Source organism: Mustela nivalis (genome assembly GCF_964662115.1).
Source record: "Mustela nivalis genome assembly, chromosome: 9".
Classification (NCBI taxonomy): domain Eukaryota; kingdom Metazoa; phylum Chordata; class Mammalia; order Carnivora; family Mustelidae; genus Mustela; species Mustela nivalis.
Window position 1 is genome coordinate 118,585,311 of NC_139028.1, and position 27,107 is coordinate 118,612,417.

At 65.9% G+C, this 27,107-nt stretch overlaps 3 protein-coding genes across 10 annotated transcripts in view; 1 reads left to right on the top strand and 2 right to left on the bottom strand.

Moving 5' to 3' along the window:
• Nucleotides 1-1,260: 1,260 nt before the first annotated feature.
• On the bottom strand, nt 1,261-11,527 carry TNNT3 (troponin T3, fast skeletal type). Of its 4 annotated transcripts, XM_082749263.1 has the most exons (10): nt 11,485-11,499; nt 8,991-9,009; nt 6,483-6,528; nt 5,729-5,845; nt 5,535-5,612; nt 5,201-5,314; nt 5,014-5,123; nt 4,780-4,870; nt 3,719-3,759; nt 1,261-1,476 (listed from the first exon to the last, which is right to left on the bottom strand). In XM_082749263.1, the coding sequence occupies exons 4-10, from the start codon at nt 5,810-5,812 to the stop codon at nt 1,422-1,424; spliced, it is 573 nt and encodes a 190-aa protein (XP_082605389.1). In that variant the 5' UTR covers nt 5,813-5,845; nt 6,483-6,528; nt 8,991-9,009; nt 11,485-11,499; the 3' UTR covers nt 1,261-1,421. The 4 variants fall into 4 exon arrangements, with proteins under 4 accessions (XP_082605389.1, XP_082605387.1, XP_082605388.1 ...); XM_082749261.1 differs by lacking the exons at nt 3,719-3,759; nt 8,991-9,009 and adding an exon at nt 3,110-3,150 and having other exon boundaries at nt 11,485-11,527; XM_082749262.1 differs by lacking the exons at nt 3,719-3,759; nt 11,485-11,499 and adding an exon at nt 3,110-3,150.
• A 10,563-nt stretch (nt 11,528-22,090) lies between these two features.
• Nucleotides 22,091-27,107, bottom strand: part of LSP1 (lymphocyte specific protein 1) — a 36,109-nt gene continuing 31,092 nt past the window's right edge. For 2 of the 5 annotated variants that reach the window (XM_082749234.1, XM_082749230.1), the window contains exons 9-11: nt 26,907-26,984; nt 26,657-26,759; nt 22,091-22,593 (exon numbers count right to left, since the gene is read on the bottom strand). In XM_082749234.1, the coding sequence (XP_082605360.1) occupies nt 26,670-26,759; nt 26,907-26,984 (168 nt within the window). In that variant the 3' untranslated portion in view covers nt 22,091-22,593; nt 26,657-26,669. Of the gene's footprint in view, nt 22,594-26,656; nt 26,763-26,906; nt 26,985-27,107 lie in introns of all 5 variants that reach the window. The other 3 variants (XM_082749233.1, XM_082749232.1, XM_082749231.1) reach the window with 2 other exon arrangements.
• PRR33 (proline rich 33) lies at nt 22,600-25,457 on the top strand. Its single transcript, XM_082749216.1, has one exon. The coding sequence runs from the start codon at nt 23,815-23,817 to the stop codon at nt 25,252-25,254; it is 1,440 nt and encodes a 479-aa protein (XP_082605342.1). The 5' UTR covers nt 22,600-23,814; the 3' UTR covers nt 25,255-25,457.

Genomic DNA, 27,107 nt, shown 5'->3' on the forward strand with positions numbered 1-27,107 from the left:
CGTTTGCAAGAATGGCCTTCCACCAAGGCCCGTCTCCCCCGCCGGACTGTCCGGTTCAAATCGGCCCCCATCCCTCCGGCCCTCCCGGCTTGTCAGCCACGCAGATGTGCTCTCCAAGCTCCCTCCGAGACCCCAGGCTTGTTCATGCTCCCTGCGGCTGGCGGATACCTCGGGAGCTCACCCCTGCAGTGGTGGGGGTTGCTGGCCCTCCTGACCCCAGGTACCCCAGGGCAGCCTCTCAGAACAAGAGAGATGGAGAGCTAGGCTCCGTGGGTCCCGCCGATGCTCCCTTGCATGCCCTCCGTTGAGCCGGTCGGCTGGGAGCGTGTCTGTGTGCAGGGCGGTGTGTGGAGCTGGGGTGCATGTACTGGGGGACACGTGTGTGCTGGCAAACTGGTGAGCCCCACGCGGGATGTGCGTTCGTGTGGGGTGCAGATACGTGTGCTGGGGTGGGCTCGCGCGTGTGCATGTGCTGTCTGGGGGCTCGCGCTTGTTGCTGGCCCCCCCCCCCCCACGGCGGACCGAGCGCACGCTCCCTCCTTCCCTGAAGTCCGCAGAGCCTTCCCGGAGGGGCGGCTCCGACTCTGGAAGCCTCGTCCGTGAATAGTCCGCTGTGCGAGGCTCTCCGTCTCCATCCAAGTTTTGTGATTTATATTTTCCATAATTCTGTTTGGTCAGGATTTTCACATTTATTACACAGCTGTGCACTGTGCTCTCTTACAACACAGACAGAGCGGCCTGTGTCCGCCGAGTCTGCCTCTTGACACGTGCTTTCCTGCTGCTTTCCTCTGGAGACGAGAGGCCCCTCGGGCTGTGTGCGCCCCCTTGTTCTGGACCCTGCTTCTGCCCCCACATTTCCAGGGCACGCCTGTAAGCACTCCTAGTGTGTTCCCACTCCCCTCCCCCCAGACCGCTCCAAAGGCAAAGCTCTTCTGCCCCAAACTGGCTGCAGAGTGCACTCAGGCACTGAGGGACCACTCTCGGGCGGTGGGGGGGGGGAGGCAAAGACCTTGGCTGAGGTGCAGATCTGAGGGTCAGAGGGCCTTGTGGGTCGGGGGGCGGGCAGATGTGGAAGCCGCTGGCAGAGCCGGGCAGGGCGTCCCAGTCCCCTGAAGCCATGTGCCCTGACCCCTAAAGGGAGCCCCCAGTGCCCCTTGGGCCCCCGACCTGCACTTCTGTCTTCCCTAGCCCACCCGCTCAGCCTCTCCTCCAGTCCGTGCCCCCCAGAGCCCCGTGTCTGAGAGCCAGCACACACTTGGGAAGGGAGTCCGTCAGCTTTATTCACAGACCCCAGGACATGGGGGAAGCCAGGACAGAGACGTTTGGCGGGGGGGCCTCTGCCCCCCAGCGTGGGGGCCGGACACTGCCCCACGGGCTGCGCGGGCCAAGGGTCGCTGCCTCTGGGACCTTCTCTGGCTGTTTCACTTCCAGCGCCCTCCGACTTTGCCCTTGGCTGGGGCCCCAGCCTTCTTGCTACTGCAAATGGAAGCAAGTGGATCGTCAGCGGCTGCATGTCTGGGCCCCCAGCCCAGCCCCTCCTTGGCCCCCCACACACCCCCAGTCCTGACAGCTCAGCCCACTCAGGCCACTACCGGGGCAAAGCGTCCAGTCTGGCTTTGAAGTCACAGGCACACACTCCAAGCTCCAGTCACTCACCTGTTCCTGGCCCAGCTGGGCCGGGGTGCCTTGTGCTGGGACAGTTAGTGTGGTTAGGGGAGGGACCAGAGAGCAGAGGACACCCTCCAACCCCTGACAGGAGCTTGGGCTCCCGGGGCCCCACCTCAGGTGGACCCCAGGCCTGCCAGGGAAGCTGACTCTACAGATGGCTCTCATCGCCCCAGTGACTGTGGCCTGGAGAAAGCAACCCAGGTTACAGCCTCCTGGGGCAGGAGAGGCTCTGGACAGTCCGCGGCCCAGGGCCCTGACTCCTGGCCACCAGGCAGGGCCTGGCAGACTCGGGGCCTGGAGGCCTCTGCCCCAGCCCTTCAGTCCCCTGTTAGAGCTGGACCATGGAGCAGGGAGAAGGTCAGCACCCTGCCAAGTGGCCGTCCTTAGGAGCCTGGCCCTGTCTGTCTGAGGCTCTCTGCACACCAGGGAGCCAGGAGGCACCTGGGTGCCTGGTCAGGGTCCCTCGGGTGGGGATTAGGGTGTGTGGGCTCCAGAACCAACCTATGGAACGACTTCTGGCTGGTGGAGGCCATGCAGTTCCCAAGGCTGGCTTTGGGAGAAGCCCTGGCACCCGTGGCCGTGCCCGTGGCCCGAGTCCTGCAGAGGTCAGCCCGAGAACACTTCCACGCATGCACACACACATGCACACGCACGCACACATGCTGGCACACATGTGCAAACTCCGGAAGGGCTCTCACAGGGCCCATGTCCACTCCACACAACAGAGCCCAGGGAGGAGGGGGTCACCTTCACCCGTTCCCCGGGCTGGAGAAGGCCAGCTCCGGGAGCAGGAAGTGAGCAGGGGCCGGGGAGGACGGAGGGGAAACCCCAGTCCAAGCAGTCCTGGGGACACTGCCCTGTGTGGGTTGGAACCGTCCCTGCGACCAGGCTGGGAGGCAGCATCCCTGAGTGGGTGAGGCGGGGAGCACAGGCCCTTGGGGACAAGCAAGGTGCGGGCCTTTCTAGGCCCCTCCCAGCTGCTGAGCTGTCACGGAGCCCACAGACCCCGGGGTGGCCTTACGGACAGAGGGTTCACGTCCCGGGGAGCCAGAGGCTCCCCCAGGGCTGCAGAGAGACCCGTGACAGAGCCCGGCCTTCTGATGGTCCAGACCAGCTCACCGCTGAGGCGGCACCGTGAGGAGACATCTGGGAACCCCATCTGGCTTTGCCAGCCACGGGGGAGCTGGCCCGGGGTTGCCCACGTCCCCACGGTCGGCCTCCTCCTGGGCTCTGGGGGTGAGGAGGGGCAGATGGAGGCTGCGGGTGCAGGGGCGCGGGGCCCGGACCCGTAGCCTCCGCAGCCGCTGGTTAGTCTTGTTACTGCTCTGCGGAGGGCCGGCTGCCCCCGGGACTGGCCGAGATCGCGGGGCCCAGGGGCAGGCAACGGCGGCCAGCCCCACGGGGCCACGTGCCCGGCGCAGAACCCCTGAGGGCTACTCACTGCTTCTGGGCCTGATCGATGCGGCTCCTGAGGTTGATGATCTGCGGACAACACGGCGACTTACCTGGCGGGTCGGGGCAGGGCCAGGCCAGCTGCGGCCCGCGTGCCCTCCTTCAGCGGAGCCCGGCCGCCTCGCCAGGGCCGCTCGCTCCTCTACTGTGTCCTGGCTCCTCCGGGCAGGAGACGCCCGCCCTCGGCCCTGGGGACGCTTGCCTCTGACTTACTTTGGGTGGCCCACGCTGGAGCCCTGGGCCAAGACACACAGCAGCCCTGGAGCCGGCCACTTACCTGCGGCAGGCGGGGTGCGGGCGGGGCTGGCAGGGCCCTGGGGCTGGTGGCTGTGAGCGACCAGCCCCGTGGCCCCCTGGCTCCCTGGCCCAACAACTCCCTCCTCCCCACAGCCTTGCGGAGAGGCTCAGGGAAGGGCAGGCCCTTCTCTACCTGCCAGCGAGGGCCGCAGGTGCAGGGGAGGAGGTGGGGGCAGGAGGCCGGCCCCCGTAGTCCCCGTGCCCGCCGCCACCATCCGCAACGAACCGGCTTTGCCATGCGGGAGGCTCACTGCGCAGTGCACACCACGAGCCCGGTCCAGGGTGGGCTCTGGCTACTTACAACTTGGCCAGCATCTCCACTCTGGCCCGCATGTTCATGATCTAGAAAGACCGAGATTGTTAACGGGCTGGGCAGCGGGCTGAGGCTCCGGGGCCTTGCTGTGTGCTGGGCTGACCTAGGCCTGGGTCCTCATGGCCCTTCCGGCCCCCCCGGGACCCCCCCATGGGTCGCGTACATGTGTGTCAGGAGGCAGCGTGTCCCTGACTCCACCCTGTGGACCCTCATCTGCCAGCCAGCCCTCCCAGGGGACCACGGGGAGAGGGCAGTGCCGGGGCTGGCACGACCGTCCTCCCCCTGGTAGAGGTGAGCAAACCACAGGAGAAGACCCTCTGCCCTCGGGCACGGCTCCTGAGAAGGGGCCAGGAGTCACCGGTCACTGCGCACCCTCTATCTTGGTGGCCTGTAGGGATGGCCACAGGAGACGCCCCTCGGGTGTGAACAGTCTTCCCCTGGGGACCTAGGAGGGCACTGAGGGGCAGGGGCAGGGGCTGTGCCTGTGTTGGGGAAGCTGGAGGTGTCTGTGTTCACACGGAGCAGGTTGGCTCCCAGGACCTCTCCTGCTCCCCAGGCCCCGCAGGGCCTCCGAGGGGACGCTATCAGAACAGGACTGCCGTTCTGAGCTGTGTGCCCCTCCCAGGAAACTCTAGGCAGCCACCCCTGAGATGATCCAGCCCCAGACCCTTTTCCAAACTGCTGGATGGGGGCCCGAGGCGGTGACCGCTCAGGGACCGAGGCTGGGTCCCCCAGGGACTCTGAGGAAGCCGATGTCTTCGCGGGCACGGCTGGGACCTTACTTTACAGAGAAGCTGCATCCAAGAAACCTATTGGCACAGCCGGGGGTGCTTTCTGCAAGCCCCCGGCCATTCAGAAACTGGACCGCGAGGCCACGAGGCCTCTGCTCTCTCCTACGGCCCTCAGAGCAGGGCCAGCTGCTCGGGGGCACGGAGGCGGGCTCAGAGGGCGCCCCCGCCACGGTCCCTGGCTTCTCAGGGTCGAGGCGGTGGGAACTTGTCGCGGGGCGGCCCTGGCGGGGGGCCGAGCTGCGAGGTGTCCGCACTCACGTCATACTTCTGGCGCTTCAGCTTCTCCCCAAACTCAAACTTTTCGGTCTCCAGTTGGTAGAGGGTGTCCCAGAGCTCCTTGGCCTTGTCCCTGGGAGGGGGCGAAGGTGCATCTGGGCCGGGCAGGCAGGGGAAGCAGGGCCCAGCCCCCCGCCCCGCCAGCGGCCGTGGAGAACCCGGGCGGCCTCTGGCCCCCCCCCCCCCCGCCCCAGCCCACCCCAGGGCCGGGTCTACCTCAGCTTGTCCTCGCTGAGATGGTCGATGTTGAGCGGCTTGCGCCTCTCAGCCAGCACCTTCTTCTTCATCTCCCGCGCCGTCTGCTTCTTGCCTCTCTTCTGGTCGGCCTGCGGGGCACGGCAGAGGGGCCGGCCTCAGGGGGGCGCCCCGCACAGGGCTGGCGGGCGGCGGGGCCGGGGCTCACCTTGGCCAGGTAGCTGCTGTAGTTGGCGCCCATGGAGGACAGGGCCTTCTTCTTCTTCAGGTCGTCCTCCGCCCTCCGCTTGGCGTCCTCCTCCTCCCTGCGCGCTTTCTCCTCCTGCGGGGACCCCGGCCCGTGGGCCTCAGTGCCGGGCGGGGCCTCTCGGGTGCCCCCGCCGCGGGGCAGGCGTCGAGGACCCACCCTGGGACCGGCACTGTCCGCAGGTTCTGCAGGGCGTGGGGAACTTAGCTGGGCCCCCCCGGTCCCCGGCCGGTGCCAGGGGGACGCTCAGGAGGACAGGGAACCGGTCGGGTCAGGGGCGCGGGCAGGGCCTCACCGCCAGCCGGTTCTGGCGCTCCCGCTCCTTCTCGGCTCGGATCCTCTGCTGCTCTGCTCGCTCCGCGCGGCGCTTCTCCTACGGCCAGAGGAGCAGGTGGGCCCAGCCCTGCCGGCCCTGGTGTCCGGGCGGCCCCGCCTCCACCTGCTGCCCCCCCCGTCCCCCCCCCGCCATCCCCCCTCCCCAGGACTCACAATTCTCTCCTTGAGGGCGATCAGCTCTTCCTCCTCCTTCTTCCGCGCCTCGAAGTGGCTGTCGATGAGAGCCTGCAGCTCCATGAGGTCCTTGTTCTGACGCTTCTTCTGGATGTCCTGTGGGTGGACGGGGCCCCTTCTCTCACACCTCACCCTGCCTGGGCCACCGTGCGGCAGGCGGTCCCTTCCTGGGCCCTGCGGGGACGCCCTCCCTCCTCTGGCCACCATGAAAGCTGAGGGTGACAAGGGACCTATAGCCCTCGCCACATCCCCATGGCCGCTGCGCTCTGGGGCGCCAGAGGCTGCCAGGTCCCTTAGCTCCAGGGTAGGGATGGTACCCTCCCCGCGGGTGAGTCCAGGCCCCGCCGAGCTCTGAGGTCATCAGCACCCCTGGAAAGACGGGCTCTGACTCGGCTCTGCCGTCAGGCCGAGATGCTCTGCACGGGCCGGACAGAAGGAAGCTGGTGGATGGGGGAGCTTGTTGGGTGATGGGTGGGTGGCTGGACGGACAGATGGACAGACGGACGGACGGATGAGTGGGTGATGGGTGGGTAGGGCGTGGGAGAGGAGGGAAGACGTGTGGCTGACACTGTGGGTGTTTCCTCTGGTCCAGAAATAAATTAAGGCAGAATGGCCTGCAACCAGGAAGGGCTAGCTCTGGCTGCTTGGGAGCAAATGACCTTCATGGGTCCGGAGGCTGAAGGCTAGGGCTGGAAGGGTGGAGGCTGTGTGGATCCAGGTCCCATAAACTTACATCAAAGTCTACTTTCTCCCCTTCCGGGATCTTAGGAGCAGTGAGTCTGGAAGAAGAGAGAGAGTCATTGTGGGGGGGGGGCAGGTGGGGACGCTACCATGATGCTGGTCGTCCTGCCCTTCTCCTGGGGCCCCCAGTTGAGGACCCACTGCCTGACCTTTATTCTGGTCGGATGTATACCCCACGGTCCCCAGAGTGGCCCGACCCCTTTGAGGACGTTTCAGTCTCTTCATGTCCCTCTGTTTAGCCAGCATCTGGACATCGAGAGGGCCGTTTCACCCCCGGCCTGTGCAGGAAGGGCAGTCTCGCTTTCTTTCTCAAACAAAGAAGCACAGCCAGGTCAGGCCAGAGGCAGCCTGGTCACTGCAGGCCCCCGAGGGGTGTTGGACTCTGTGGTCGGGAACGGCTGTCTTGACCCTTCCCGGGTCTCTGACCCCTCTTGAATCTTTCCTTCTGGGGACCTGAAGGAGTGGGGCTGGGCAGAAGGCAGTTTGGGGAAGAAATGAGACCCTGGGACCCGGCCGGCTGTCCCCGGCTATCAGCCCCGGGCTCGGCCCCCGTACATTCCAGATGGAGCAAAGAGTTAAAACAACAACACGGTTTTTTCAAAACAAGCCACAGAAGGACGTGGAACTGAATATGGACCCAAATGCTGGAACAGGAGAGGCTTTCCTAAGCTCAGAAGCCCCAGAAGGTCCCGCTAGGGGAAAGATAGCCAGACGACTCCACGCAAATGAAAAACTTATGTATGTGAAAAAAAAAAAAAAAGCAAAAATTGAGAGAGGAAAAAAAAACCCCAACCCAGACTAGAAAAATATTTTCAGCAAGCACAGAGAAGACTTATATCCTTGTGCAGGCCGATGGCTGAGAACACGTGGAGACGTCTGTGCCGCGAGATAAATGGGCAGGAGGCGTGCGCCGCCAAGTCTCGGGAAGAAAGGCGGCCCGTGAGCGGGTGCGAGGCGCTCCCGCAGCCCTTGGAGGCGCGCGAACAGAGCGGCCCTGAGAGGCCCCCCTCATCCATCAGTGTCCCCGGCCGGGCGGCGGCGGCGCGGGGCGCAGACCCGCTCACGTCCGTGGCGGAGCCCGCCCTGGCACGGTCCCTGGAGAGCAATTTGGCAGCGAGGGCCAGGAGCCTGAAGAACGCTCACACTCTTTGACCCAGTAATTCCAGTTCTGGGAACGCGGCCTAGGGAAATAACCCGAAAGACGGAAAATGCTTTCCACCCGGCGTTATTTATGACAGTAAAATATTGGGGGAAGCTTTAATGTCCTGCAGAAGACGGACGGTTAGAAAAATTATGGTTTGTCCAATTCATGGAATATTATGTGGCCATTCAAAATATTTAAGAAGACTATGTAAAAACACGGAAAAATACTTATGAATAGTGCTAAATTTTAAAAAAGCAGAATGGAAGGTTGTATAGACAGTGCGATGTTTGAAAAACAGCTCAGAGTTTAAATCTTTTTTTCCGAGCCCAACGCACGGAAAGAGCGCGTAAAATTCCTCCCCGGGCCTTCCCGCAGTCTGGCTGGCGGGCTGGGAGAGTTATAGACGATTTTTTTTTCTCTTCATTGGACTTTTACGTATTTTCCAAATTTTCTTTAATGAGGTGTTTTATTTTCATAATGAAAACACAAACATTTTTTTAAAACTAAAAAATATCTGGGATTCAGCAGCGTTATTCAACATTGCTGAAAAATAAAGTGCAGGGGACGGGAGTGTGCTGGCCGAACCCTGGGCTTGCCGCGGGGCCCACGGACCCCCGAGGGCACCCCAGGTCTGGCCGGGCCGTGCAGAGCGCAGGCAGGACACTCTGCGGGGTGAGGGCGTGGATCACACACCGTGTGTCCCCCAAGTGCTCGCCCAGCACGAGACGTCAGAGTTGACGGGTTAAAAAACAAAATCCCTGAAATCTTCTCAAGTGGGTAAAATGAGGGAAAGGCGCCCCCCCAGATGAGGAGGCGCCCGGAGGCCCCGGGGCCGTGGAAGATGGTAGGTCCGCCCTGGTTCTGCTCTGAAGGGGCCACGGGAGCAAGACCCTCCCTCCGGCTGCCTCTCGTGGCTGCCTCTCAGCTAGGACTTGGGGGCACCCCGTGGCAGGCCGGCAGCCGCAGGGGGCAAGGGAAGCCCGTTCTCTCTACCCCGTCTCCCCCAGCTCCCTGCCCGCCCCCGCCTCCTCCCGCAGGGAGTCTTCCTTGCCGGCCGGGCCCCCAGAGTTCATCTTTGCTCCTTGCTGGGGAAGAACTGCCCCCGTGAACTCTGCCCCCCACCTGTGGGGGAAGGCACTAGCCACTTTCATCAGGGCCCTTTGTCAGATGCCTAGAGCTTTAAACACCAAATCAAGGAGCACAGGCACGGCCACCTTCCCTCAGGGGTTCGGGGTGCATTCTCCATGGTACCCAAATGCGCTGTCTTCCATGGGACCCCAGGGTCCCAGGTGACCTTGGTCCTGACCTCCAGGCCTCCCACACCTGGCATCCGGCCCTGCTTGGGCCCTCACTCACCTAGGTCTCGGCTTCTCCTCTGGCCACCACAGCGGGCATGGGGAAAGGGAAGAGAAGCGTGTAAGTGGGGTGGCCCACTCCCGCCCAGAGACCCCTGGGGGCACCCTTGCCTGGGGGCTGGGCTTCCTGCCTCGCGCCCGCCCGCTTCTCCCTCTCCAGCGGAACCTACTGCCCAAGCTCCTGTCCTGCCAGTGACAAGAGAAGGTGCCTGTGGGGTCCCAGGCGGAGAGCTCCGGGTGCGTGGCCCAGAATGTGGCCCAGGAGGGGAATGCAGAGGAAGGAGGGACTGTCAGCCAGAGGCCAGGGCCCTCAGGGACCAGCAGGGCAGGAGGAAGGGAGGTGGTCTGATGGGAGGTGGCAGACACGGGGACCCAGTGCAAGGGCAGGATGCAGCCCCTTTCCAGGCCCCTGGCCTGTCCAAGCCTGTGGGCCGATCCCCACTGAGCACCCCGCTTCTGAGTGGGTGTGTGCAAGGCCTGGCCCATGGAGCTCCATGGCGGGACGGTCAGGCCTGACCCCGGGAGAAGAGCAGAAGAGTAACACAGACAGGCGGGCGGTGGCGGTACCAAGAGCCCGTGGCCATCCAGACACAGTCCGGAAGGGCTGTGGCCAGTGGACCCGTGGCCCGGACCTTCCCAATCCTCCCTCTGCTCCTCCACAGTGGCGGTGGGCACAAGGGCATACACAGGAGAGAAGCCAGCAGGCTCGGGGCACTGGAGGGGGTTTGGGGGGACTGTGGGGACAGGCCCCGGGCCCCTCGTCCCTTGGTGTGCACTGGCCTGGACCCCATCAGTGGTCTGCTGTGTGGGGAGTGGCCTGGACCCCATCAGGGAGCCCCCCCGGGAAAGCTGAGACCCTCCCTACCACGGGAGCTGTGGAGCTGGGGGCGTGGTCCCTGCGGCCCAGGCTAGATCGGCTCGAAGGTAAAAGGGCTCTGGACCTCCCCGGAGACGAAGCGCCTTCTCTTCCTGACCTAGGATGTGCCCTCCCAGCTTGCCCGTGGCCACCTCCTGGGGCCTGCCGTGTGTCTGTGCACCCAGGCCTCCAGGCCTGAGATGAGCCTCTGCCCCCACCTGGCTGCCTCACGTGGGGATGCTTTCTCTCGGGGCGTGTCTGGCTGGCCGGGTCACAGCCTGGGGTTGGCACAGCCCGGCAGGGTCTTGCCCTTGCCCCTTGGTCTCTGCTCTGGGCCCTCCGGCTCTCCAAGCCCAAGGAAACCCAGCCGGGAACACGGGGTGGGTCTCCTGCCCTTTCTCCTCTGCCCACAGCCGTCCAGGCAGGGGATGGGGGGCTGGCTGCGAGTGCACGGGGTGCGTCCCCTCGTCTCCCGCTGGGCTCGGGTCCCCCTGGGTGCTCGGGAGCCTGCCACATGCCCATAGACAGCACCTTGGCTTCTTACAAGTGGGCTTGATGGCACCCTTTCCCCACACCTGGGGGGGCTGTGGGCGTGAGGGAACCGAGCAAGAAAAGGGGGTGCTTTGGGGGCAGAAACCTCACGGAGGGGCAGAAGGAAGGGCTTGGTGGGGAAGAGGGGTGCCACTGAGGTGTGCTTGCCTTCTCCGGGGGCCCTGCTGGAGCCGCCCCGTGTGCAGGGGTGCGTGAGGGGAGGCTGAGAGCTGCTGGGGGAGGGGCCCCGCGCCAGAGCTCCTGCAGCGGTGCCTAGTCGGGGGCGGCCTGGCGTCCCCCCGCGCCCCATCTGCCTGTCTGACTCTCAGCGTCAGGGTGGGCTCTGGGGACCCCGCGGACCGTGTGCCCCTACAGGCCCGCAGCGTCCTAGACGCCTCTCCCTGCACGGCGAGCGTGCAGCACCCCACGCCAGGGCCGGCACATGCCTTCCTGCGGGCGGCCTCTCTGGGCCCCGGGAAGGGAAGATGCTCGCAGGGCTGTGCTTGCGGTTCAGGCCCAGCCCGGAGGCCCCGCAGCCCCGCCAAGCAGAAGGCCCCTGACTCGAACCCGTGTGTCCCCTGCCTCCGCCCTGGCACGGCCCACCCAGGGGCCTCCTCACGCCAGGATGAGACCGGCTGTGGCCCAGACGGTGGGTGGGATGCGGGGCCTGAGCGATCGCTCCTTTGCACGCGAGGCCCCTGGCTGTTCCAGTCCTGCCTCGGCCCAGCCTGACTTTCCCCTCCACCCCGCTTGGCCTCCCCCCTCCCTCCCCCCTGCCCCCTCCTGACGCCCTCTCTGACATGCCATCGGGGCAGGGTGGAGGCGCCTTCCCTGTGTCTCCACCCGACCCTGTGTGGTCCAGAAGCCCCCGGTGGACCTCAGCACTCTCCTCCCCAGGCCAGCACCTCCCAGGGCTCTGCGCTCCTGCTCAGGGCCGGCCGCCCCCACCTTCCTGCTGCGGCCCCGGAAGGGCCTCCCCCCACATCCCCGAGGGCACCCAGACCCAACCTTTCCCACGGCGTCCCCAGCCCATGGGAAGGTGGCAGGAGTCAGCCAGGGAGCGAGGCAGGGGGAGACGTGCGGGGATGTCCGCAGGGGCGGGACATACCTTCTTGGACCTCCTCTGCGGAACGGCACCGTGGGGCGGGGAAGAGAGAGAATCAGCGGTGAGCCCGGGCGGAGGCTGAGGGCAGGGGCGGTGGGAGTCGGAGGCGCGGAGCCCGAGCGGAACCACGCTGGACGTCAGTCCCACGGCCCCTCTTGTCCCTGCGTGGCCCAGACCCCTGCTCACCCCCACACATGTCACTCGTGTGCACGGGCGCCCACACGGGACTGAAGTCACGGCACGTACCTGGTTCGTGGACTTCACGGGGGAGGGAGGGCGGCAGAGCAAGAGGTCAAAGGACGGAGGATCCGAGGTTAGGGGAGCACCGGTCGCCATTCGGGAGGGTCAGTGACAGAGGACAAGGGATAGGGGGCATGCGGGAAGCCAGTGAGACATGGTGAGACATGGTCAGTGTTGGCGGGCACGGCCGTCCTCAGATCCTGTCCCCGCCTCGCTGACCTGACGGGGAACCAGGGCTCAAGGGTGGCTCTGTGGGGGACACTGGGGTCTCGCCTGTCCTTCACCCCCAGGAGATATTGGCAGGGGCTCATGGGCTCTGGCCACAGCCTGATGAGGGGACACGGGAGCTGGCCGGGCAGGGCCCACAGCCCAGGGAAGCAGCCCCAGAGGGGCTGCACTTCCTGCCTCCACTGTCCTTCTGGTCCTAGCCTCAGGGGGCACACAGACATGGGCGCCGGGCTCGGCTGCCCTGCCCACTGATCCGAGCACAGGGCCCGAGGAGGGGCCCACGGGGCTGGATAGGAGGGGATGGTCGCAGAGTGTCCCTGCTGGGGGCTGATGGGCTGGACCTCTGTCACCCTGTGCTCACCCGCCCTCTGGCCGGGGCCCTGGCCTGGTCCAGGGGTCAGACTCGGCCGTGGCCTCTCAGTTCCCCACCCTGAGCTTGGGTCCAGCCGTCCCGCCACCGACCCAGTGTCCCTGTGCTGGGGGCATGAGCCCCATCTGCAGCCCAGTCTGAGTCAGGGGGTGCCTGGCCCTGGGGGACCCCCCCACCTTGGTCAAGCGTTGGCTGTGGTTAGTGGGTGATGTTAGGGCCACATGTGGGAGTCCTTTGCTGGCTGGCACCTCGCTGCCTCCCTGCCCTCTCCCCCACCCCGCGTGGGCTCCAGCCAGGCCCTGGGCCCCACATGGGGACCAGAAGTCCTAGGTCCCCGTACCTTCCTCATGGACTTCTGCGGTGGAGGAGGCCGGGTGCACAGGCGGCGGGGGGAGAGAGGAGAGGTTAGGCCAAGAGCACACGGCATGTCCTTAGGGGGTGGGGACACACTGGGGGGAGGCAGAGCGCTGAGAGTACTTGTGGGGGTTGGGGGCCGGACCCGCTTACCTTCCTCCTGGGCCTCCTCTGACGTGGGAGCCGCGGGCGCAGGAGGGAGAGAGGAAACAAGACAGTCATTTAGGGGTTCACGCCGGGTGGTGGGGAAGGAGGTCTCCACCCTGGGAGGAGGGGCACCTGGCGCCCGGGCCGGAGATGGTGAGCTGCGGAGACCTGGCCTGAGACCCCACCTCTGTCCTGTGACTCCCTCTGGGACCCCAGGGCTCTGGCTCCTTTCTCCCTCCTTGGGGACTGGGCCCCCCCGGATGGGCCTTGGGACCCCGCCGCCTGCCTGCCCGTCCCAGCGTGGCGTGTCTTCGGTGTAGCCCAAGGCCTGCTCTGCGGGGGATGGGGGTGAGGACAGGGCACGAGACCCACTGTGGTAAGAAGCGCCCGGGGAAGGCCTGGGCGGGCGACATGGTCTCTGTGCGTACCCGAGCTGACGTGGACACTGAGGGTCTTTGAGGAAAGCGGGGGGGCAGGGGACCCTTCCTGCCCACCACGTGGCCTTCTCTCGGGGAAGGGGCGGCTCCCCAGGACCACGTGGCCCGCTCAGAAATGAGTCTTTCTACCTTTTCAGCACAGAAAAAGAAATGCTTTGCTCACGTTGTTAGGGTAGCCAAGTGTTTTCAAAATATTTTCAAAACATAGCACCCAGCCCGACTTACAGCTGAGCCTGCCCGGCGGAGCTGCGCGGACGCTTCCCCCGGTCTGAGCGCATGCCAGGGCCTCCCACCCGGCTTGAGAACCGCCTCTCTGCGCGGTTCCCAGGTGCGGCGGCTCCCCTGCGCCCCACACCTGCCCGGCACGACTGGGAGTTACCCCCCCCCCCAAGACAGGCTGTGCGAGGGAGGGGTCTCCCGGTGAGCCTGGAGGTTGGGGCCCCAAGGCGGGGATGCTGGGAGACACGGGGACATAGGGATGGAGAGAGACAGGGACAGAGGCAGAGAGAGACCCAAGCGGGGTCCACACAGCCCGGCCCTCGGGGTTCACGAGGGAGAGTCGTGGCGCACACGTCAGCTCTGTCCACATGGTGCTGCCGGGAGGGGGATTAGTGACGAGTGTGTGTCTGTTAGCGGATGCGGACATGGGAGTGCGGTAGCAAGTGGCCCTGCAGGACGAGGGGGACGGGCCGCGGGAGTGGAGAGTGCGGTGGGGCTGAGGCTGGGAGCCGGGGCGAGGGGGCGGCCTGGGGTGGGGCGTGGGGCCGGCGGCTTTACCTTCCTCCTCGCACTGCTCTGCAATGATAGGACACAGGAGCCGTGTTAGCGGGCCACCCTGGGAACCAGCCGCCCCACTCCCAAACCACCGAGGATGGGGTATAGGGGGCCTTGGGCCCTGGACACCCTGGGATTCCTGCCGGGGCGGGGGCTGGGGGCCCAGATTCCCCTGGGAGAGGGTGGTGGGGCCCCAGGCCAAAGGCTGCTCCGGACGGGTCTGTAGGGCAGGCTGGGAGACAACCACATCTTGGGATGTGTCCTGGGAGGAAGAGGGCCCCGGGTGCGGGAGCAGGAGTGGGGAGCCCGTGTGCAGTGGTGCCCACTGCAGAACACAGCAAAGCTCGGGCTTCCCACCACGGCTTCCCACCAGGCGTTCTGGAGGAGAGCCCTGCTGTCGACGGTCAGATGGGCCTGTCTCATGTGTGACTTGTCCACTGGGTGTGGATGTAGGGGAAAATCAATGGACACTTACCCTCGACCTGTTCACTGTCGGGGGCCGAGGGTTGGGGAGAGGAGAGAGAGAGAGAGAGAGAAAATGGGTGAACTGGGCTTTCACTCAGTGTCCCCCAAGAGCCCCAGGTCCTCTGGCCTCTGCACGCAGCCCAGGTCCGGGGGCCCCACGCGAGGCGGGTGGTGACTAGGGCTGGTACTCACACTTCCTCGTCAGACATGGTGGCGGGTGGTTTCTGCAGGGGAAGGAACGGGACCAGAATCAGAATGGCCTCGGTCTGGGAGTGCTGGAAAGGGTAGCTCCTAGGGCTGGGGGTGTGAGGGACATCCAGGGACAGGGTGGAGGCCAGCACTCTGGCCTTGGCGGGCCTCCTCTGCAGAACGCCCCCCCCCCCGTCCTTCTCGGGGAACTCGGATCCCCCCCCACGCCCTTCCGGCCCTGGCTCCAGCCGGGAGCTGGGAATCCCGGGGCTGGACAGGATGTTGGGAGGTCGTGGCGCCCACCCCCACCAGGGCAGACATCCTCTCTACAGCGTTCCCCGAGGGGGTCGTCCAGGATGCCCGGTGCTGGTCCAGACTGTTTTGGACAGTAGGGAAGTTGTGCTGGTGGGGCTTGGAGCCCATTTCTTGACAGCCTCTGCCTTTCGCCGAGGTGGTTGAGGGGTTTACTGGGACCCCCCGTCCCTGTAGACCTGCTGGAGCTTCCTGGGTCTTTGGGCCTCACCGGCGCCCTGACAGCCCTCCTGGTGTGAACCCAGAGCTCCCTTCCCCAACTGACGGTTTCTTGCAGGGACCCCATGTTCTCCTACATGGATGCCCTGGGAGCCCCCCACGGCCCCTGTGCTGCCCTCCCTCCCCAAATCACAAGGTGCACAATCCGTTCTCCTTGTCTCCACCCCCCGCCCAGCCCCGCCCCGGAGCAGCTGGGGCCCCAAGCTCACGGGGCCTGGGTCTGGGCTGTTTCTCTGTGCATTCCCTAGCCCAGGGTCCTGAGCAAAAGGACAGCGTGGACAGCCCCGTCTGGCCGCCCCCTCCCCCCGCCTGCTTTCCCAGGCCCCGTGGATGCTCTTGAATCTGTCCACGTCTGGGCCAGGCCGCACGTGCGCAGGTGAGTCTGGGCGCTCAGGGACCCCGGTTCCGTGAGCTGGCCCAGGGCTCAAAACACAGAGTTCACGCCGGCCTAGCGCAGCTCCAGTGGAACGCGACCGTTGGGCCCCCAGCCCCCCAGGAGCTCCGGACAAGGAAACCACAAGCTCATCATTTAAACATGCGTGTCCGTCACACCACTAAGGTGGGAACGGCTGTCTGAAGCCTCCGTCCAGAATGTTAATTTTTCCAGAGCCGTTGAAGCTCCATGCGACGTCAACCCCCAGATCTCTGCTCCCCACACCCCAGCCTGAGATATGGCTCTTTCCCGAAACAGGACTCTGCTGCCCCCTCAAGTTACAGCCTCCCCCCTGCGTACAGCTGGGGGTCTCAGCCTCCTGGTGGGCCCCGCCCTCACCCCCCACCACCCCCCTGGGGCCACTCTCCGGGGTGGGAGGGTCCGTGACAGCCCAGGGCCTCGTCCTGCTGGCCCCCCTGACCCTAGCCGGGCCCTACACCTGTCAGCAGCCTCAGGAGGGGGCGGGGTGGCCCGAGCCTGGGGTGGGTTATTTTTAAGAAGCCTGTGGCAGCTGAGGTGTCCAGAAATAGGCACCCGAATTAGCCAAGACGCCTCTGACCAGAAACCCAAGATGCAGGGAGGGGGGCTGAGGGCGGCCACTGGCTCAGGTCTCCACCTGGCCCGCTCCCACTGGCCCCCGCCGGTGTCCCAGGCCGGCCTGAGCTCCGGCACCTTGCTCTCCTGCTTTCTGGACTGGAGCCCGGGGGGGCCGCAGGAAGACCCCCGTATCCCCGGGTGGGGTGCCTGGAAGCCCCTTGTGAGTCAGGGCGGCAAAGCCCCACTGACCCCGCAGAGGCTGCGGCTTCTCTGGGATCCTGCCGCCCCGTCCAGGGGAGCCCCGGAGGCCACACTGCAGAGTGGCTCTGTCCCCCAAACTCGCCATCTGTTGGGAGGGGCTGGGGTGGGGCGTGCTGGGGGGCAGGGGACAGCGTTTCGACCATTGGGCAGGAAGTCAGATGTCCGTTTCATGCTCTGCCCTTGGCGTTGGGGGGTGGGGTAGAGGGAATATAGCCGCTGAGGTCAGACCTCCTTGGAGACACACACCTCCTTCCCAGGTGACCAGACGGGGTGGGGAGGAGGGAGTCCCTGCCCGGCTGCGTCACCCCGCACAGCCTCGGTCCCCCATCCTATCCTGCAGGGAACCTCTCCCGGGTTTCCCCCCCAACGAGGGCAGAGGGTGTGCAGAAGGAGCTGGCCGGTGAGGGTGCTGGGGGCGCAGCACGGGCGAGGCCGTGTGGAGGGCGAGCAGCCTGGGCGGGGCCTCTGGGCGCACGTGCTGCTCCCCCATGGGCAGCGGTGGGATGCGTCCAGGGCCGTGGGATAGATCCCAGGTCCCCAGTCCACCCTGGCCTGGCCCTGTTTGCTCCTTCCTTGGCCTCTAGGAGCTGTCCCTGAAGCCCCCACCAGCCACCTCTCTCCATGCAACCGCTCCTGGGGTGAATTCCACCAGACCCCTCGCGTTGGTCTCTACACCTGGCGGCATTGGAGGCGATGACCGCTTGAGGCCAAGAGCCCCCGGCGTCTGAGAGAAGCTGGCCTGGGCCCCTGCGCTTACTGGAGCCCCGTGGAGAGGCCCAGATGGCCCCGGGGGTGAGCCAGGACCCGGCACTGGGCGGCCCTCGGAGCTGTGGGCAGTGGCCTTCCGGGGCTCTTGGCCTCGACCCCCACTTCTCCGTCCCCTTACCTCCAGGGAGGCCCCTCCGCCTCCCCGGGCCCCCCCGGCTGCCCGGCTGCGGTTTGGGACAGCTTGCTCGTGTTCACATCTCAGAGCAACACCCTCCGCGCCAGTACCCTCGGGACCCTGGGCAGCTTTGCGGGTTCCCCGAGCTGCCGTGCTCAGAGCGGAGATGTGGAATCACGGCGTCCTGGCCCCTCCGCACCCCAGAACCCCGGACGCGCCTCGAGTGGCCGGCCAGTCCTGCCCAGCCCTGCGCCATACCAACCTGTGGCTGAGTCTGGAGAGAAGGGCTGGGGCTCCCTGTGGACAGGACGGCTCAGACACTGCCCGCCCGGCTCACCACCTCATGTTATAGTGACATTTGATCTTGCCCAGAAGCCCATTGGCCGGGGACTGGGTGGCCGGGCGCGTGGGGCAGGCGGGAAGGGGCTGTGCCCATGCAGGCCCCTTACCAAGTATAGGAACAGCAGAGGAGGGGGCCCAAGGAGGCACGGATGGGCAGACGCATGTGGAGAAGGAGAAGGAAGTGTCAGCTTCTATTTTTACCCCCCCACCCCCCTGACAGCGGGCACATTCCTGACGGGCTGAGGAGGGCTGACAGGACGGACTGGGTGGCCCAGGGCTCTCAACCAGCCCTAGCCTGGGGCTCTGACGCCCCCAGCCCAGCCGCCCGCCCTCTGCGGCGTCTGGGGCAAGTGTCCCTCGCCGCAGCCCACCTGCTCCTCCGTCAGAGCACGTGGCCCGAGGGCCCGGGTCTCCCGTGGAGTGGAGGGCTCTGCAAGTCCTCAGCCAGGCGTCTGTCAGGTCTGAGCCCTGCTTAGTGCCCAGACCTGGGGCGTGCGGCACAGACGGGCTCGAGAAGTTACGGTCCAGGCAGGAGCTCGAGCACTGAGGGTCTTCGTCACCCCAGGGGCTGGTCCTCCCCAAGGCCAGGGCCATACCTCTGCCCTCAGCCTGGGAGCTCCCCGTCTGGGGGTCTAGACCGTGAGGGCCTCTGGCCCCACAGCCAAGCTCCACGAGCTGCTCACCGCACGGTCGGCTCTGTGCTGGGGGGGGGGGGGCTGGCTTTTCTTTTCTTTCTTTTTTTTTTTTTTAAAGATTTTATTTATTTGAGAGGGAGTCAGTGAGAGACAACATGAGCGAGGAGAAGGTCAGAGGGAGACGCAGACTCCCCGTGGAGCTGGGAGCCCGATGCAGGACTTGATCCCGGGACTCCAGGATCATGACCTGAGCTGAAGGCAGTGGCTTAACCAACTGAGCCACCCAGGCGCCCCGGGGCTGGCTTTTCTGTCCGTGGAACTCCACGTGGCACCTTCCATCCTCGGGACTCTAGGTGGCACCGTCCGGCTGGCCGACATCTCGCCCGGGCCTCGGATGGTCCCCTTGCTTGCCCCTCAGCGAGGGAAACCGAGAGAAGGGCCACAGCCGTCGGGTACCTCCTTCTAGACCTGAGGGCTCCGGGCAAGGGGCTGCCGAGCACGGACAGTGGGGTCCACGGCACAGCTTGGTCCAGGGCAACAGCTGGTGACCCAGCACGTGGGACAGGGTGAACCCTGGGGAGACACAACCGAGGCCCCTGCCCTCTGGAGGCTTCGAGTCAGGGACGACAGCCTGGTGGGCAGGAGACTCGTGCCCCAGCCCCAGCTCCGCACGGCCCGTGGTCCTTGGAGCCTTCTGGAAGGGTCCCACTAGCACCCCATACAGTCCCCCCAAACTGGGGATAAGGCCACAGGGACCCAAGACAGGACAGGCATACCTACAGCCATTCAGCGAGGGACACAGAGACCCTCTCCCGCCTGCCCCCGAGGCCCGAGCTGCTGGGGACGGCCCTATCCTCCTTCTCTGAGTGCTGTTCCCTCCACCTGTCCTGGTCCTTGGACCAGCAAGATCTTGGAGGGTCACACGCCCTTGACCCTTGGCCGACTCTGCCCAGTGGGACCACCCGCAGAGTCCCTTCCAGGGAAGCCCCCGCGGTAGCTCCTGCGGGCTCACCGTGACAGCCTCCTCCCCATGGTGGGGCTTTCACTGGCTCTTGCTGCTTTGCTCGGAGACCTGAGCACAGCCCCCGAACCTGTACACACAGACAGATGTGGACACACATGTGAGGACAGCACATCCTGGAGCATTTGGCCTTGTCCGTAGGCCCTGCTGGAGTCTGGCCCGGGGGGCCCTGCGTGCACCCGGCACCGCTCAGCACACGGGTGCCCGGCTCCTGGGAGCTGCTGGCTGCCCTGTTGCTGGGGCCCGTGGTTCTTAGCAGCTGCACCTGCGGTGGCCCTGCCCGAACCCTGCAGTGGCCCTGCTCGGCCAGCAGAGGAGGGTGGCTGCCCGCTTAGTGGCCTTGGCCCCTGGCAGGTGCTCTCCCGTGAATGGGCGAGCCAGGGAGCGGGCGCTGAGGTCAGAGGAATCGCACAGGTTTTATTTTGGGCATCCGTGACCTCCTCCTCGGGCACCAGGCCCGTGGTGCAGCGGGACAGTATTGAGCCGGCACTGCTGGACAGGCCGCAGGCCTCTGAGAGCCTTCGACAGGTAATCCACACCCCGGCCCACCGGGCCCGGCCTAGTCTGGGTGGGCGGAGAGGGCCGGGCCCTGCTCTGGGGCCGGAGGGGGTCTGGAGGCCGGGGGCGGAAGCAAGGGGTAGGGGTGGCCCAGCCCTGGTTGGAGCGGAGGACTGATCTCCACCCCAGAAAGGTGTTGGCTAGGGGGACCTCGGGGACAGCTTGGCCCAGGGATGGTGGGGTGCGAGCTTCTGAAGCCAGCAAAGCTGTTGAGGCCACAGAGCAGGGAGGAGGCTGTGACGAGAGGCGGTGCCCCAAATATCTTGGCTCCAGCTGTCTTCAGAGGTGACCCCAGGGGGAGTGGGAGAGATCAGGGCCCCCCACAGTCTGGGTCCTGGCCCCAGTTTGCATGGGTGGGGGTGGCGGGGCCCAAGGGAAATTGAATGGGTTCTGGGCGCCCTCGCTGGTGCCAGCACCACCAACTTGGGCTCTGCCAGGCCCCAGATAGAAGCTGCTGACACAGCACTTTGGGGACACTTCCCCAGCCCTGGGCACTTGCCACCCCACACACCCTGGTGCTCCTTCAAGACCTGTAGAGGACAGGTTGGCTCCTATGTCAGGGGCAGAGGAGTGGTGGGGCGGATGGGGCTCTCAGGCAGGCAGGACACCCCAGGCCAGGGACCCCTTGGGCAGAGACCATTCCGATCCTGGGGACCCTTTAGTGGGTCGGCTCTGTCCCAAAGTCTCTGGGAGGTGGCGGCTCCATTGCGGACGCGGCGGGGTCAGCGGTACTCAGAGGCATCAAGCCCTGGGTCCTCATCCCCAGGGCGCTGGGCAGGTTGAGCGGGGCCCGCATGGGTCAGGGCTACGTGGCTGGCACCATCTGCCACCTGCCTCCCGTCCCGTGGTGTCATCCACTCCGGTCCCTGCTCTGTGTCCAGCCCTGGACCTTTCATGGTCAACTCTGCTGCTGCCCTTGTCCCATCCAGCTGGGTGAGAAGGGAGAGCGGTGTGTCCCCTGGGGGAAGACCCCCCCCCCAGAGTAGTCTCTGAGGTGGGCTGTGGTGGGACGCGACGGCCGTGGACCGTGGAGTCCGAACCGTCCGGACTTGGACCTATTTACCCTGTCCTCGGGGAGGCAGGCGGATTGCGACCCGAAGACCTCAACAATGGACATTCGAGCAGAGCCAGGCCTAGAATGCCAGAGGTGTAGCCATCCTGCCTTCGAATGGGTTTCCCAGATGGTGAGGGCGTCAGGGCTCAGGGCTGGGGGGCACGGCCTCCAGCCTGTCTCCCCCTTCACACTCTGGTCCACTCGCGACCACCCGACCATTTGTTCCCACGCACCCGTTTTCACCTTCACTGGCTGCCTCCCTCCCTTCCGCTGTCTGTCCAGGCAGCGTCCGGCACACTCACGACCAGCACACTCACCCCGCCCCCCAGCTGCTGTCCACCCGCTATTTATTCATCTTGTCTTTCTATTTACACATCAGTCCATCTACCCTCCTTCCCTCACTTACCCACCCACTCACTTACCCACCCAGCCGCCCATCATCCGTTGTCCATCATCCATCATCCAACCACCATCCAACCATCATCCAACCACCATCCAACCACCATCCAACCACCATCCAACCATCATCCAACCACCATCCAACCACCATCCAACCACCATCCAACCACCATCCAACCATCATCCAACCACCATCCAACCACCATCCAACCACCATCCAACCACCATCCAACCATCATCCAACCACCATCCAACCACCATCCAACCACCATCCAATCACCATCCAACCACCATCCAACCACCATCCAACCACCATCCAACCATCATCCAACCACCATCCAACCACCATCCAACCACCATCCAACCACCATCCAACCACCATCCAATCACCATCCAACCATCATCCAACCACCATCCAACCACCATCCAACCATCATCCAACCACCATCCAACCATCTACCCATCATCCTTCCATCCAGCCATCTTTCCACTGGTCCATCTACCCACCCTTCCAACTCTCATCCATTCTTCCACTGCTTCACCCATCATACATCTGTCCATCCATCCATCCATCCATCCATCCATCCACCCACCCATCTCCACCCTCCCATTGTCCACCACCTACGTCTGTCCATCCACGAAATCTTCACTGAGCAGCACCCCGGGGCCAGGATAGGGAATAACCCCAAGGGGGGGGTGTTCTTTTGGGAGGGGGGCACGGTCTAGGGACAAAGACCAGAAACGCACACTGTTTCAAGCACAGTAAAGTTTAATCAGGCCAGTCAAGGCGGGAAGCATCACAGGTGCTCTGGGAGAGGAGGACCGGATCTCAACCGTCATGAGCCCCGCACTTAAGCCACCATACACCTCGGATCCCAGAGTCAAACACTGCAGAAGGCAGGGACAGGACAGGGTGTCGGAACCTGGAGGCCGGAGGCCTGGGTGCCACCACTGTCCAGGGTGGGTGGGGAGGGCTCCACGACTGAGCTGACACTGTCCCTCCCCCAGTTAGTGAACACAGAATGAGCGTCTGGCACACACGAGGGCTTTATTGCACTGGGAGGAGGAGGCTGCAAGCAGGGGCTGGGGGCTGGCTGGGCCCGAGCGTGTGGTGCAGGAGGTGCTGTCTCTTGACCTGGAGATCCCCCGGCAGGTGCTCTCTCTCGGCCCATCCTGGGCCTTCCTTGGGAACCCTTGGCCTCTGTGATGGGTGGCTCCTTGGGTCAATCACCAGTGACAGTCCCTTTCCTGCCCCTGCCACGAGAGGCACAGTGGGCGTCAGAGAGCGGGAGTGGGGAGAGGTCAGGGGGTCGAGGAGCGGAGAGGTGGCGATTGGAGTGGGTGATGGAGGGGGCGGGCAGGCCAAGCGGGCCATGGCAGCAGCTCCGGCGGCAGGGCCGGGGTGGGCTTCGGGCTGGACTCCCCCCACCGAGCATGGAGGTTGCTGCCAAGAGGTACCAGTGGTCTCAGGAGAGCTGCAGCACAGCACAGGGGCGTGCGGGCGCACGAGGCTGCGGTCTAGGGAGGGGCGACCTGCCCAGCCCTCCGTGCCGCCAGCCTGGCCCCGCTGGCCACCTGGGCCCGCCCACGCTCCCCCCTCGGCCCGGCAGCAGCCTCCCTCTTCCGGCTGCCGAAACGCTGTGTCTGCTCCCACCTGGGAAGCTTGCCTCCCCGATGCTGGGCCCCGGGACCCCGAGCCTCAGTGGGACTCAGGGTGGAGGGGGTTCTGCCCATCGCCTGCCCGCCCGCCGGCCACACAGCCCCAGAGTGGACCCTGGCGCTCCCGCGGTTCCTGGGGTCCTGGGCCCCCAGAAGCAGGCGCAGTGAAGAGTAAGCCCCAGGCAGATCTGCGCTCGCCTGACAGAGCCCCACAGGGCGGCCGCTCCAGGCTCCTTCCCCCCACGAACCGGCGGCCTCCGGCTTGGCCCAGACGCCATCTGTCAACGTCCTCGCAAGCACGTGGTGCCCAGAAACCAGGGCGGGCGGCTTGGCCAGGACCACCCCAGCCAGGATGTCTGCGGGAATATCCCATTTAGCGTAGCTCAGCGAAAATTGCTCCCACCTCCCGGCCAATCTACCTCTGATGATGCAGCCTCTGGCCGCCGCCCTCGCCGCTGGCTCGCAGTGGACGAGCCTGTGGTCTGACCGGCGACGGCGCGGCGCCCCTCACGCGTCTGCGGGCAGGCGCTCTTCCTGCCCTGGCCGGCTGCCGGCCCAGCACGTGCCTCCCCTTGGAGCGCGCTCGCGGGCCCCACGGCCCAGCCTGTGCACCGGGGGGCATCCTCGCCCGTCACCCGCTGAGGGCCCCAGGCCTCTGTGGACGGCCTTCTAAGTCAGCGTGAGGGGCAGCCGCCCCACAGAGTCGCTGACGCCGACAGATTTGCTAGGGACACCCCCAGCGGGTGCCAAGTGGTCGGAAAGCAGAGCCCCCGACGGTCAGGCGGGGAACCCCTGAACCTCCGGGCCTCCCACATAATGGGGGAGCCACGTGCCCCTTGCGGGAGGGGTGCTGGCCGTGAGGAGGGCGAGCCTGACGGCTGCCTCTCTCCTCCCCAGGGTGTGCCGATGCTCATCGTGGCTGGCCTGTGCCCCCAGGGGCCCTCTGGACCCCCACCGCCCCTGCTGCCCAAGCCGGGGAAGGACAATGTGCGTCTGCAGAAGCTTCTGAGGAAAGCTGCCCGGAGGAAGATGATGGGGGCCGGGCCTCCCGTGCCGCTGGGCGCTTTCCGCACCTCCCTGTCCCCCGTGAGCGAGGCCAGCCACGACCCGGAGCCCACGGCCCTGTGCCCCATGGAGGCCCCACCTCCCACAGAGGCCTCGCGCCCCGTGGCCGCCCGGCCATGCTCTGCCCGCAGCTCCGTCATCCACCACGTGGCATCACCTCTGCAGAAATCCCCGCTCCCCTTCAGCTTGGCGCAGCGCAGGAGCCTGGCCGCTCACTTCAAGGCCACAGGGCCCCAGCTTGCGGCCCCGGCTCCAGCCCCCTCCCGGCCCCCCAGCGGCCTCACACAGGTCTCGGCCCCCACAGCAGGGGTCACCCACGTCAGCCACTTGCACATCCGGCTAGTGCCATCCCCACAGGCCAGGACCCCTGAGCCCCAGCAGACGGCCCCCAATGGGGGGCATGGGGGGCAGGACCGAGACACAGTCCCGTGCCCTCCCGGGGCCCAGCCCCTGGTTCCTGTGGCCCACATCCGCCCGCTGCCCACTGAGGCAGCCAGTCCCTGGCCTGAGGAGCCCCCCGCACCCAGGCCGCCCCCGGGCTCTGAGGTCTCAGGGCCCAGAGAGGCCAGCACTCAGGTTGTGCTGCCTGTTGCCCCTACCTCCTGCTCCTGGGGACCCTCGCCCCACGATCCTGCCCCCGAGGGCCCTGCTGTGGAACCCTTGGAGGGTCTCCCTGCATCGGGGCCTGCCGCTGAGGCCGAGCTGGGCTCCGGACCCCGTGGGGCCTCACCCCCCGTCCCACTGTCAGGCCCTCACCCGTGCCCTGTCCCCAGGGTGGCTCCCAAGCCTCAGCTCAGCGGCTGGATGCGCCTCAAGAAGCAGCTGGTGGAGGAGGCGGAGGCACCCCTATTGCTGGGGCCGGAGCAGAGCCCGGAGTGCAGGGAGCAGGCGGTGACAGCCCCCGTGGGCCCAGCGTCCCGGCCCCCGGCCTCCCGGGCCTCCAGGATGTGGGACGCGGTGCTGTATCATATGTCGGTGGCCAAGACCCAAAGCGGCCCGGCCGGGCCCGAGGACAGGGCTGGTGCCCTGGCTGGCCTGGGCCGCCTGCCTTTCCTGTGCAGGCCGCGGTTCAACGCCCGGAAGCTGCAGGAGGCGGCCACCCGGCCCCCTCCCACCGTCCGCCCCGTCCTGGACCTGAGCCCCAAGCCCAAGAACTTCAACCGGACGGCGGCCGGCTGGAGGCTCCAGTGATTGGCCCGGGTGGCCCCAGGGTCCAGGACCATGGTGCGGACTGAAGAGGGACAGGGGGTCCAGGGAGAGGCCACGGCCCCTGAAGAGGACACTGGGGCCAGACGGACGCTGGTAGCCAGGAGGGGGCAGGGGGGGTGGGTGGCCTGAAGGAGAACAGCGGAAGGGCGATGAGGTAGGGGGCAGGGGGAGGGGGAGGGGTCCGTGTGGGGGCAGAGTGTGGGGGCTGGCGGGGGAAAGGCTCCTGTGAGAAGGAAAGCGTACCATGCTGTGCGGGGGTGGGGGGTCGAACCGCGTGGCCGGCCCTAGGCTTGGGCCTGGGGCAAACAGGGGCAGGAGTGCGTCCTCGGGCTCCCAAGGGGCTGCAGGCAGGCGGGGAGGGTCTCTGAGCCTGACATGATCTCTGAGGCTCGTCAGGGCGGGGAGGATTCTGGGGCGAGCTCCGCGGCGCCCCCCGCCCCCCACCCGCCGCCGAAGTCTGGGGACAGATTGACATTTGCTGTGCAGAGTGGGACCGGTCGGGGGAGTCAGCCGTCGGTGGGCACCAGGAGCTGAGGCAGAGGCTCCGCATTTCAGGGAGCCGGACCCCAGGCCCTGTCCCTTCTGGTGCCCCCTCGGATTCTCTCACCGAGGGGCCAAAGCATGAGCGGGCTCGCTGCTGGGAGGTGGGGGACGGTCTCACCGTGAGTCAGGGGCCAGCTTCGCTGGCCAGGGGAGGAGGGTGCCCTCAGGGCTGGGGCAGGAGAACACCCCAGCGAGGTGGGTGGCGCCGTGAAGGAGACCCCAGGCCTCCGGCAGCTTTCAGGCCTCGGTGTGCAGCCAGGGCGAGGGTCAGGGCCCCGATGGGGACAGCAGTGATGGGAGAGGGCCATGGAGGTGACTGGGAGCAGGACACAGAAAGGGAACCCGCAGCCAGTAGGCGGCCCGCTGTGTCACCCGAGGTGTGATGGGAACTGTCCGTGGACCCCGAGACTCGGGCCACTAATAAAGTGTGTCTCACTGTGGCACTGGGCCAAGTTGCTTCACCAGGGGATGGGCGGGAGGTGGAGACTCGAGTGGACCCCCATCAGGGGAGTGAGACCAAGGTTCTTGCCCCTTGAAGACCCAGACCCAACTCCCAGGACATTCCCGTGCAGTGGCCAGGATGAGCTCACCGGCCTTCCGGAAGGAGGTCCGAGTTCCCCTGCGGCGCGGAGCTGCAAAAAGCTGAAGCCGGCCGCGGGAGAGCAGCATCTGCGTAAGATGCGGCTTGGTTCGGGGAGTCTGCACGGTGGGGAGACGGAGCCACGCCCGGGTTCCGGGGAGCTCTGAGGCTGCCCTGGCAGCTTGTAACACGCGGGCCCTGTCCACGCCACCACATTCCCACACATGACGCTTTGTGCTAGGGCCACTGCCCTGGACTTACCAGGAAGGGCCGCCTAGGGCCCCGAGCCCTCGTCCACGAGCACCTTCTCATACTTCCCGTGTCCAGTGGCCACGAACTTGTACCTCTTTCCAGATGGGGTGCTCTGCTGGGGAAGGAGGAGCAAAGGTGAGAGCCACAGAAGGGCCATGATGTTGCCTCTGGGGAGCCCTCCGGGTGCACCGAGGACAGCTCCTCTTTGCTCTCGACTGCCGGGCCTGCGGTCCCTCTGTCAGGCACGCTTGCACACTACCTTCATTGCTGATGGCGCCTTGGAGCCTCCTTTCTGCTCCCAGAGGCTTTTCTTGCTCATGTCTCCAGCTACAATATCCTGGGGGCACAGGAAGGACATGTCACAGGTGCAGACCCTACACCACAGAGAACTCTCTCTCCTTACCAGACTGGGGCCTAGGCGAAGACGGCCCCGTCCACCTGCCCTGGGCCAACCCATTGT